This window comes from Nipponia nippon, unplaced genomic scaffold, assembly GCF_047370975.1.
Source record: "Nipponia nippon isolate SJK-2023a ecotype South Korea unplaced genomic scaffold, ASM4737097v1 scaffold_24, whole genome shotgun sequence".
In the NCBI taxonomy this organism is placed as follows: domain Eukaryota; kingdom Metazoa; phylum Chordata; class Aves; order Pelecaniformes; family Threskiornithidae; genus Nipponia; species Nipponia nippon.
In genome coordinates, this window is record NW_028262341.1 from 6,140,669 (window position 1) to 6,152,799 (window position 12,131).

General features: G+C 46.7%; 1 protein-coding gene across 5 annotated transcripts in view; it reads right to left on the reverse strand.

Annotated features, from left to right (window-relative positions):
- Positions 1–1,448: 1,448 nt before the first annotated feature.
- Positions 1,449–12,131, reverse strand: part of ARB2A (ARB2 cotranscriptional regulator A) — a 265,848-nt gene continuing 255,165 nt past the window's right edge. For 4 of the 5 annotated variants that reach the window (XM_087761453.1, XM_087761450.1, XM_087761455.1 and 1 more), the window contains one exon: positions 1,449–2,746. In XM_087761453.1, coding sequence (XP_087617579.1) covers positions 2,604–2,746 — 143 coding nt within the window. In that variant the 3' untranslated portion in view covers positions 1,449–2,603. The remainder of the gene's footprint in view (positions 2,747–12,131) is intronic. The other variant, XM_087761451.1, reaches the window with a different exon arrangement.

Genomic DNA, 12,131 nt, shown 5'->3' on the forward strand with positions numbered 1-12,131 from the left:
GCGGCGTGTAACTTGAAAAACATCGATCCGAAGGAATCAATTAAATCCGCATTCACCCCTCCTAAGCGTGCTGTGGGACTGTAGTTATCACCTTTCCACGCCACGCCGGGATGCTCTCACTCCTTCCTCTCTTCGCTCCGCCGGCGGGGCCGCAGATGCCACCTCCTCCAGTGTCCGTCCGTCCCCCCCCCTCCCCGTTCCCCCCCCCCCCCCCCCGAAAAAAGTCCTTCTTCGCGAGGAACCGACCAAACCCCTCTCCCAGGGTGTATTTTTATGTTGTTTAGCGTTTAAGGCCAGCTAAAGGGGAGCGGGACGTCGGGCGCGCTGCCCTGCGCGGCTTCCTGAGGAAAATGGGAGTGGGACGCCCACCCTCGGGAAGGCGGGCCGAGCCCTGGGCCGTGGGACTGGACACGCAGCCCACTCCGCGGCACGGAGGAGCCTCCTCCCATCCACACTCCCACACCTCCCCGGAGCATTCCTGCGTGGCCGTGGGCGGCATAGGCCGGGCTGGGCAGGGTGCCGGGTGCGTGGGGGAGCTCACAACTTCCACTTCCCGAACCCGGCCCGGGTCCTGTTTGCAAACACGCCCCACCCGCGTTTTTTCCCAGGGCGCGGAGCTGCCGCCCGCGCAGCCCCACGCTACCCACCAGGGACGGCGGCTCCCGCGGAGCTCGGCGCGGGGACAGAAAGTGCGCAAGGAGGAGAGAAAAGAACATCTTTATTTTTTTTGTTCCGTGCAAGCGGAGGAGCACCAGTGGCGAGGTCCCCCCGTGATTTACAGCCCCTCTCCAGAAGCGGTAACGCGAGCCAGGCCAGCGCACGGTGAAGAAAAAGCCTTCTAAAACAGGGCAATCGTTACAGTAGAAATTTTTGTACAGTTGGTTTCTCATCGATACTTAAAAAAATAGATCCGTTCCCGCGACATTTGGCACCCCGGAGATCCCACCTCGCCTCCTCAGCGATGGAGAGCGGCGGGGCGGGGGCAAGCCTCTCCCTCCCCGGCCGTGGGAAGAAGCACAGACACCCAAAACACGCGATGTAAACGCCCCCCTCCCACCCCCGCCCAGGGATGGGGAGTCTGGGGTGGGCACAGCCCCAGGCAGACACCCGCGGTGGGGGGCCCAGGCCGGCCGCAGGCTGCAGCATCCTCCGACGGGGCGGCGGGGGCGGGGAGCCGGCTGCAGACCTCCCCCCCAGCAACAGGTTCCCCTTCGGGAAAAAAAAAAAAAACAAACAACTGCCGGGTGTTGATTTTCCGCTGCTTTCCGCGTAGGCACGGCCTGACCACCCCCCTCCGCCCGGGGACGAGGGCGGGGGATGTTTGGGGAGAGGTTAAATGCAGCAAGGGAGGGACGGGGGGTACCCCCGCTCCTGCATCACCTCATTTTAACGCTCCCTTCTCCTCCCCGGCATTCCCGGCCCCCAGCTGTGGGATAGGAATGACATGAGGGGGGGTGGGATGGGGGTCCCAAACCCCTGTGTTTGAGTGTTGCCTCCTCGGCACTAACAGCATCAGAAGCGAGGCGGGCACGGCCATTGAAGAAAAGATCACTTTAATTTCCCATCATCAACACTAAAGGAGCTTAATTAGTGCGCTCGCTCGCCGGGCACGCTATCAGGCACGTCTTGTCGCTTATCAGACGTTTTAGCAGAGAAAAGCTGCCGACAGCGACGGCGGTGGGTACAGCCGCATCCCCCCACCTCGTTCCACTCACGGCGTGGGGTCCCCACGCAGGGCGGCCTCCCCCCAGCTCCTGGGAAAGCGGGGATGAACCTGTGAGCTGAGGGAAAAAAGGAATAGCCATGGGATGGCAAGTCATTACAAACCCAGCATATGAAAACGGAAGCATCTTTGCGTTTAAAAATAAACAGGAAAATGTGCAGTGTGTCTCTTTTTTTTTTTTTTCTTTCTGTCATATTTCACAGTGTGATCCAGCCAGTTAATGAACAGGCATTTTTTAAAGTGGAGCTTTCAAAAGGAAGAGAAGATCTACAGATAATGCCATTGATCCGGCAGTAGGAGAAAATCTCTACAACAAAGGGGCTTTCCTATAAATCTGGCCCAAACTTCTTGGACCCTCCTACCAGCAGAAAATGAAAGAGTCAAGAGTCGATCCCACTTGGTCCCAGAGAAAGAGAAGGGTGTAAAATCACGGACTGGTTAGCACTTCTGAGTTAGAGCCGTCTTTAAAAAAGAGTAATTCATGTTTCATTCTGTCGCAAAATAGAAGGAAGCAGCAAAGAATCCTGCAGGCGATAGGACCACGACGAAGCTGTTAAATTCTGGCATCAGCTTGGTGCAGGGCTATGTCAGGGCAATTAGAGCTGCACCATGCTGCACTGTGCAGTACCACTGTCAGCCTTAATCTGCGCGCTGATGGGCAGCACGAAATCCAACTTACAGCCCACAGGAAGCACAACCAGTGAACCCATATTGCTTTGACAGTTGCACTCATCTAGAAATAATGCAAAACGCTATTTAGATGTATACATCACGACCCTGTGCTCTAGGAAGAAAACAATCTAATGAGGGGCTGGGAGACTGCTTGCAGAAAACAAGCAGTGAAGAGGTTGTTGGTGTTTTTTTCTTTTCCCCCCTCCTTTTACAATTCTTCGTATTTTATCCTGTTGGAGCGCCGCGTTGGGGTTGGTTTCACTGAGCTGTTCTTTGCCTCTAATGCCTCGCTGAAGAACTTGAAAATAGATGGAAAACTCTTCCAGGAAGTTAGTTCATGGCGCTCCGTACCTGCAAAATACAAAGGCAACAGTGTGACTGGGGGTTGTTTTGCTGCTGCTGGCCCTGCTCACAGGGGTGTTAATGCAAAACTCAGGGAGGCCATGCAACCGTGGGCAGCTGGTCCAGGGGGAGCCCAGGGGGGTCAGGGCTGCCCTGCTGCTGAGCTCAGGGGCAGCTGGGCAGGAACAACCATGCACACAGACACACAGACACACAGACCACACAGGTCAGAGATCCTGAATGCATCTCAGGCCTGGGAAAGCACCCTGCTAAGTCAGGCTTCGTTAAAGCACCTCACCTGTTCTGCCTAACTTGGAAAAAAAAAGCGTCTACATTTCAGGGCTGGTGTACTTTGTACTATTTCTTTTTCATTTTACATTGCTTTTAGCTTGGTATATGATTTTTAACCAAAAGAGAACACTTGACCTGAACAACAATGGATGCATCATGAAGGCATCCTTCGTGCACTCTTTCCCAACAAGCCCACACACGATATTGAGGCAGTAAAGTGGACCTTTCCTCCTTGTCTCTTCCCTCTGCATACAGATTCACCTCTATCTCTTTTTTTTGGTGGGCGCTTCTATTGTTTTACAAGTGCCTCCTTCAACGCTCGGCGCATTTGCTTTATTTAAACAAAAAAACCCCACAACAACCCCCAAAACAAAACCAAGACGATGGAGATAGGGAACCAACAGCTGTGAAAGAGTTGGGACCTCTTCCTGGGTAACCCAATTATGCGGAGATGCTGCCTGGAAGTCTCTGGATCCTGGGCCTCCGTTTGATACTTTAACATTGTTAATGATAATTCTTTAGTCTGTAATAGTAGGTCATTGCTATGGTTACTCTACAATGGTGCAACACTTCGCTTTCCCCTTCAGCTATTCGCTGAGACCCGGTAACCACATTTGTTGCCTAGCAACAGTTTTGTGACAGTATCACAATCTGGGGGTGACAACAATGAAGGACACGGTGGCCGTGGCCTGCCTGGCAGAGAGGGATGCCGCGAGGGGCGGTGGATGGTCCCCAGGGGATGTGGGGCAACCGATGGTCCCCAGGGATGTGGGGCAGCTGCCCCTGAAGGATGCTCTGGCACGTCACTGCCTGCACGCCCACCTTCACGCCCTTGCCGGGATCCTCACCCACATGTGCCCATCCTTGGTGCATCCTTGGTGGCTCAATGCGCACCATCCCCTCCGGAAAGTCTGTGATCGAGGTGCTACCCGTCACGTCTCCCTCCCCCGCTCACTCACAGGCAGTCATCAGACAAGCTCCTCCAAAAAAGCCCTCTACAGAAAGACACCACTTCCCACACAAAGAGACATTTTTCTACAAAGAGGATCCACGTCATGCGCACTCACAGATTCCCCCCCCCTTCTCCGCTTCTCGTATGGAGACGATTCATGACATCTTACACAAATTTCCCAGAGACACCTTTTATACAAACATGTTCCACCTCCAAATTCACCCATCCTTGTGCAAATCCTCTTTGCTGGGAGGCAGTCCGTCATATCTTATAGGTGGCTTTCAATGCAGACTGTCTACCCCATTCCCTACAGAGAGCCACCCCATACCCACACTCACCAATGCTTGTTCCCCACCTTGGGGTCATCCTGTCCCACCACAGCAGAAGGATTAAGGTCCCCTTCCAGAACAACCCACAGCCTAACAAACCTATCCCTCAGGTTATGGCATGGTTGGGTATGCTACAATTGCCCACTGCCACCTTGGAATAACACCAGCAAAGATGTCATCTACTGAAGCTGGTTTTACGGAGGGATGGACTGTCCTAGCACACCCCAAGGACACTCCTGCATAGTACGTCTCCTCACACACCTGTGTCACAGCACATGGTAATATCACGTTGAGCCACAAGAGGCAAAGCAGCTTCCCATGCGGCTTTCTGGGCCCTACAAGGACGCTTCCCACACAAACACGTCTCTCACTCCCGCCTGCCTGCATCCGTCCCCTTCTGGCTCGATCGTATTCATCCTCATTAATATCCACTGGATTAAATTAGATGAAAATACAGACAGTGAACATTATGTGGTGCCCCCCCCCCTTTCTTTCTTTTTCTTTTTATCAACAGCCTCCCTCTTCTGTGAAAGGGCCATCCAGAAACAAAAAATGACAAAACAATAAGTTTCTGAAGCCTCCTCGTCCCTTTCTCCGTCCTGCCTTCTCCCATGCACTCTCCTCATGTCCTCAAGAGAGATCAGGCTTACATTCACTGGTGTTACTGAAACTGATTAACCTACAGCTTTCCTGTAGCAACCCCTCTCAACCCACCCCTCTCAAAAAACAATTCAAGCTTTGAGTCTAGAGGGACTCAATGATTCAGCGGTCTAAAGCAATTTTAACACTCCCTATTTTCCCTTTCCTAGTAACAATCTTACTGACAGATGAACAATTTCCCTGGTGATAAAATCACTACAATGGCTATTTAGTTTTCAGGATTATGATGATTCTTTGCTTGATTAATATTGCAATAAGAAAAGCTTGCCAAGTATCTGCCTTGGCCCTTTATAGTCATTTAAAGGTCAAATTTTGTCCTTACGTATTCACATTCAACTACTACTAAAGGGAGAGCCCTAAAAATTTAACACTGCACAGACTGTGCATTTGTGATTTATATACGAGAGGCTCAGAAAATGAGACAGAAGCAATAGGAGCTATGTCCTAAGGGTGATGACAGATTTGGCCATAAGGTTTTTGCTAGAGGAAAAATATCATTGACGACTGCAATCTCAATTGTGTATTTAGTAGTAGACAAATCTAAATTAAATGCATGAGCAGCCATCTATTTTTTGATAGAAAGAATCGTTTGTGAGAGCTGGATAATAAGAAGCAGTTGTACTAAAGCCAAGGTCCTTTAAGGTACGTATACCCCTAGCGCTCACTAATTTCAATGGCCGTGATGTTAAACTGCATGATTCAATATACCGTATTAAGCAACGGGTTGTCGCACAATGTATAGTGATTTCAGACATTAATTCTTTGAGAAATCTTAGGAGCATGTTGCAATAAAAAGACATATAAAAACTGTTAAGTGTGGGAGACAGCTAGAACATCCTAAAATATGTTAAGGCTACAGTTGCAGAAGAAAAAAAATACCAATCCCCCCCACTCCCAGCCCCACTAAGAGAAATGAGAGAAATGCCATAGAAGTAGAGTGTCCTCCCAGTTGCTAGCATGGGAAGAGGTAGGGAGAACTGGATGTATATTTTAACACATACAGAACATCATCAGAAAGGTGCTCCGAAGAGAAGGTGGATCCAATAATGTGTGAGGCGAAACGAGTAATGACTGTAAAACGGTGAACAAGTTTCAGAATCAATTTACCCACCACCACAAAGAGATACTGACAATTAGAAATAATGAAGACTTGCCAATACAGTTGTTGATACAAAAAAATCAGGTAAGGGAATATTTGCAAAAATTTAATATACAAATCACCAGGTCTGGATGACATGCATCTGAGGGTCTTCAGGGAATCAGTTAATGAACTTGCTGAACTACTGGCAATTATTTCTGAGAATTCACACACAATCAGGTAGGCACCAGAGGACTGGGGTGGGGGTGGGAAGGAAAACAATGTTAATTTGAGAAAAGGAGGATTAAATGAAACTACTGCGCGTAAAGTTTACCTCTGAATATTAGTAAAGTAAGAGATCAACATGAAAAAAATCACAAGCACCTTTAGGGTACCAGGCGCCTTAGAACAGAACAGGCTCAGATTTGACAAGAACAGATAAAAACCTAACTTGACCACTTTATTGAATCACAAAAATCAGTGGGCGAGAGATTTATCCATTGCTATGTCTTTCTGCATACGTCAATCTGACAACTTGGGGGTGGTGGGAATCTGGGGAATCACTTACAACGGATTATGACCTTCACTGCTCAAACATGCGGCAGTCACCCATATCTCTTGTTTGCATTACTCCAGCCGAGAAGACCTCACAATACTTGAGATTGAAAGTAATGCAGTTCCCAACTTTGTGGTGCTGCGCCTGTGCTGGCTCTAGCCGCAAGCAGCATGTCCACCAGCACCCACAGTGCACATGGCATCTCTGCAGGCTGGGACCAGACTCAGCATCTCATCTCAACTCATCTCATCACCGTTCCTCGCTGGGTCACAGTTTGGGACTCTGCTCTCCGCAATTACCACCACAAGTCTGGAACAGCATCACGGTTCATCAGGTTCACTACATTTCAGCTGAAGAAAGGCATAACTCTGCATCTATGAGACAGCATACAGTATCTCAGACTGCCTTGGAAACGGGCACTCGTGCACTCCTTGGGAAGAGGCTAGAGCATTTGAGAAAGTAAATAATAAGTAACTGCACAGGGTTGAAAATATACCTATGAAGTCCCATAGGGATTGGTATTAGGGCTCAAGACTTTTAAACATGGTTATTAGTGATCTGAAAGAATAATGAGAGTGCTTATTAGTTAATTAGATTAATTAAGAGATGATATATTGAATAGGAGATAAAGCAAACATAAGAAGGGACAGAACAATAATCATAAAAAAAGGGCGGCCTCAATGGGTAGGAAAAATAAGGAAAGGGAAAAGCAAAAAATGACACTGGGATTGGTGCCTGCAGGGGTGGCTGTGCAACACGACCAGGTGAATGATCCCAGTGGCCATTTGCATGCATGTGTGCAAATGCATTTTCACCGCCTCCCCTTTCCACTTCCACTCAGGAAAAACAGCTCTTCACCCAGTGAGGCTGACGAACTCCTCCGTCTGGAACTGCAGCGCCTGCGGAGGGAAGGAGCTCTGCAATCCCCATAGTTCACTCTTGCAGAGCGATTACCGGCTGTGTGGGACAAAGGTGCCCTCCTACGGCGCCTGCCCACTGCGCCGGACAAAAGCCTCCTCCCGCGGTGCTCAGAAGATGCGAGGCACAATGGTGGCCCCCCACCGCGTTTACAAGATGTGTGGGACAAAGGTTTCCCATGCTGCACAGGAGCTGAGAGAGATCTCCATAGGCGCCTCCACGCTGGAATATTTTTGCAGAGAAAAGTTTCCAGGTTGAAAAGTTTCTCCATAGATATTATCCACAGGGCTGACACTGGGTCTGCCTCTCGAAGCGGCGGCTCATCTCTAAATAGCGCGGGCTTCAAAATGAATTAAGGGTGCTCCATGCCTCAAGCTTTAATCCCCATCGGGACGGAGAGTGTTGCTGCTCTTCACCAACCCTCTTGCTTGGCAGAGATATTGCAATTTATTTCAGCTGGAGTGAGCTCTGTTCCCATGGTCGCAGTCTATGCTGAGACCCTGCCATGCTGCAAAATGTTAATGCCAGTTTTGGGCAGGACATTATCTTTGCAATCTTGTCGCCAAACACCGGCAGCGGTTGCTTTAGCATTTGTGACTTAAGCTACACCAATATAAAAGGCCTTAAGCCTCACCAAAACTTGATTTGAATGGTTCAAAGGGTGAAATGCAGCCTTTTGGGGGGCATTTGCACAAACAGAAGCACTTTAAAACTTACTAAACATGTTTTATCGTTATTTCCATAACTCTGAGAAGCAACAAAACTCATTCTTCCTTTAGAAATAAATGAACAAATAGGCCAGCCCCTTCTGACCTGGGAACGTGAGTGCGATATGCCTTTCAGAAAGGATTTTTCCTCCTGAAAGTTATGAATCAATGGAAATTTCTTTCCTTCTCACATTATTTACACACACACACACATTAAAGTCTTCATATAAGACTAATTCTTAGGTGTGTAATTCTGTAACTCTGTAGTAGCATAATGATATGTTCAAATCTGTGTTTATGCATGAGAAAAAGATACTTCCTGCCTCTGCTGCATCTATCTTTCTGGATGCTATTAAATGACTTCTGTATCACACAGTTATTTCTAAACAGGAATTTAACTTTTTTTTTTTTTTTAACCTTTGGGTGCATCAGATATTATCAAGAATGACAGAACTATTTTTAATTCATAAGGTTTCTCCATTTGCAATTCCTGGATCCTATGGATCTGCACAGGAAGAAATTATTGTGTCTGTTGCGACTATGTTGCTCTGCTGGTGTAAACCTCTAGGTCTCAAACCCCAAAACAGAAGAAGCTCTCAGAGCTTCATCAGTAAAGCTAAGGAATAAGGAGATTAAAAAAATATACCTTGCTTAAAATCACTAAATACTTCTGAGAGGGAGGATGAGGGCTTCAGGAAAAATTGGGAAGGAGTCCATTAGCTCAAGAGCTTTGAGAACCAATAACCTTAGCAGCTTCTGCGTATATGCTTCTAGACATTGCAACGGTAAAGAAAGGTTAAAAGTTTAGGTGAAATTAAAAGACAAGGCATGCACCAATTAATGAAACAGAAGAAGTGACTTCTGAGGGGACATTAAAAAAACCCAACAACCAAACCCCAAACCTTGGTGTGTTTACTTTGGCTAAGAAGTAATAGTTTGTGGAGTCATGGGCATGATAATAATCTAAGAGCAACTGTGTAGGGAAATTAATTCTTTGGAGGAGCCAAGAGGGAAGAACCAGAGAAATCTGAAGAAATGAAATACAGCTTATAAAGGGTGCTTAGACACACAGTAAGCTGGTTTAGATGCAATATTCATCTACAGAAAATTGTGGGAACCTTTGTGGCAATGTTAGACAACAGACTACACATACTAAAGACATTTTATACTTGGTTATTATCTCCTGTGACACAGACCAGTGTTTATTTTTGTTGGACATTTATTATCTCTAATATCTTTAGTGGGATAATGGAAACAGAGCAACAAGCATGCTGCCAACCCAGAACAAAGATTACCTCTGAACTCCCATACTTGGAATCAGCTTTTTTCCACCCCTTGTTTACAACACACAAACTACTCACAAGAAGCAAGTGGTTTAAAAAGGTAACAAAATATTTAATAAATTCCTCTTGCCCCATGAGCAACAGATGCAAAGATTCACGCAAAAGCTCAGTGCAAGCAAGGTTTGCAAAGCAGGAAAGAGACAGGAGGCTAACACAGCTGTCATTTTTCACTATTCTTCATTAAATATTAAGGGCAGTCCCATGAGCATGGGTCATTTGTTTGCTTCTCTGAACGCTACATGGCCAAATAACTGAAAGTTGTAAGGTCGTTCCCTCCTGAGCACAGGTTACCAAAAGTCAGGTCATTTTTTGGGTCACCAAAAGTTAAATAATTTTCTTCTGAGTATACATTAAAAAAGGGGGAAAAAAAAGATATCAAACTGCTATACGGCCTTCCCAGTAAGAACCAGGCAGCGCCCTGTGTCCAGGACAGAACTGCTAATACCAATACAAACAGTCATAGTAATACAAATTGCACACAACTGCATTAAAAAAAGGAAGGAATCACAAACAGTTAAAAATGCAGAATGATTAAATAGCATTTCAAGAGACAGAAGAGTTACAGGATCTTGGGCTGCAGGCTGGTCTGAATTGCTGCTCTGGGGTGACTAGTCCTGAAAAGCAAATGTGTCCTTGGGTCCAAAATTTCACAAAAGCTCTTTTGCACAAATGGGCAGGCGTGCAGGCAAACAGGCAAATCCAAGTAGATCTGCTCTTATCTGCGCAACGAACACCGTGAGTCTGGCGCTGGCCGTGGGCACAAGCAGAAAAGACCAGATGCTGGGGCTGGGTCCAGACCCCTGGAATAGCTGGAGAGCCGGGAGGGTTCCCTGGGTGGCACCATTTGCATGAACACCTCTCCAAGACGCTGGCCCTCCCAGCCCCGCTTTTGGAAGGGGAAAGCGAGAGGCTCGGCCACCCATCAAAGGACAAGGGTGGTGGCAGGCAGGAGAGCTGCCACCAGCCAGCTGAGGCTAAAACAGCCCAAATTTGCACTGGGACCCTGGCTGATCCCAGACAACTGCAAAGATGAAGATGCACAAACGCAGCCTTCGCCCTGGCATCATTCAAGGACTGCCGAGCAAAAGGAAGCCACAACGAAAAACAACCAGCCCCCCAAAATTCGCGCCAAGGTGGTGGTGGGGTTGCCTCCAAAAGAGCCTTGTATGCAGATATCCCACTTGCCAAACATCTGTGGTGCTGCCTTGCACAGTGAAAGACAGCAAGGAAAATAGCCAGCCGGTGGGACACTAAATAAGCTCATGTCAGGCCTCCCAGGGATCCAGTTTGAGAGGAGAGGACGCTGACTTTGGGACTGCGCTGTAGGGAAAGCTGTTGAATGTGTGCTCCCAGTGAAATGCCACGCAATGCTTGGGGGATGATCTACTCTGTCAGCGTTACAGCATTCCACCCATCACCGGCTGAATCAGACCTGCAGTGTGTTACTGAACGACACTCTCACAGGCAGCAATTTCAAACGCAGGGAATGTTTGCCGGAGAGCAAGCCGTTTCCTTGAACAAGCAGTCCAATATAGATGTGCTCCATATTATACAACTATAGATTTTAAAACTCATGTTAAAATGGTGTAGCATGCAGAAAGAAGTAGGCAGGGGTCGAATTTATATTAGTATCTGTATATCTATATATCTTTATATTTCTCTATCACTTATCTGTATCTCTATCTCCATCCCCATCTCTGTACAATCTTTATCTCTACATCTCTATATCTCTATTATCTATATCTACAAATCTATCTATCTATCTATCTATCTATCTATCTATCTATCTATCTATCTATCTATTCATACCTATAACTACACCTTTACCTGTATTTAAAGACCAATATAAAAATTCTTTACCTGTCAAATGTGAGATGGGACATTCAGGTTACATCTTACAAAGATGTTTTGGGGGTAAGAACATACCTATGGAAGGTGCAGGATCTCACCACTGGAAATTAAGAAAAGGTCAGACAACCGTTTCTTGGGAACATTGCGGGTATAGCTGACCTCACCCTGGGGAATGTGGACAAATTAGATAACTCCTTGAGCTTCTTTTTATCCAGCCCTGTCTTTTAATAGCCTGTGACTTTATTGGCTTTATTTAGGCAACATGTAGAGTTGATTGTATTCACAGGGTACATCACAGTAGCTCTGAAGTATTTGCATAATACACATTAGTGAGCTAACTAAATTTTTTAAATGTAGATGCATTTTTTTCCTATCATGATTTAGAAAAAAATCTTTATGAAATTGCACCCAAGAGCACAAATAAAGTATTTAGCATTTGAAAACCTTCATTTTCTCAACCAGGAGAAAGGAAAATTTTCTTTTAAATAAAGAAAGTTTTGACCTGCTAAAAACCCGACAGTTCCTGAGAGAACGTCGCTTCTTGGGTGAGACTGCTGAAAAACAAGTATTTAAGCTTCAAAGCTTCCACAGGTTATAAACCTGAAAAATACTAATTTACAAGACAGATCTTAACAAGCTACAGCATCATACAAGTAGTCAGTTACATCTCTTTCTCCCTACTGCTTTGCAAGGGCACATCTAGCAGAGT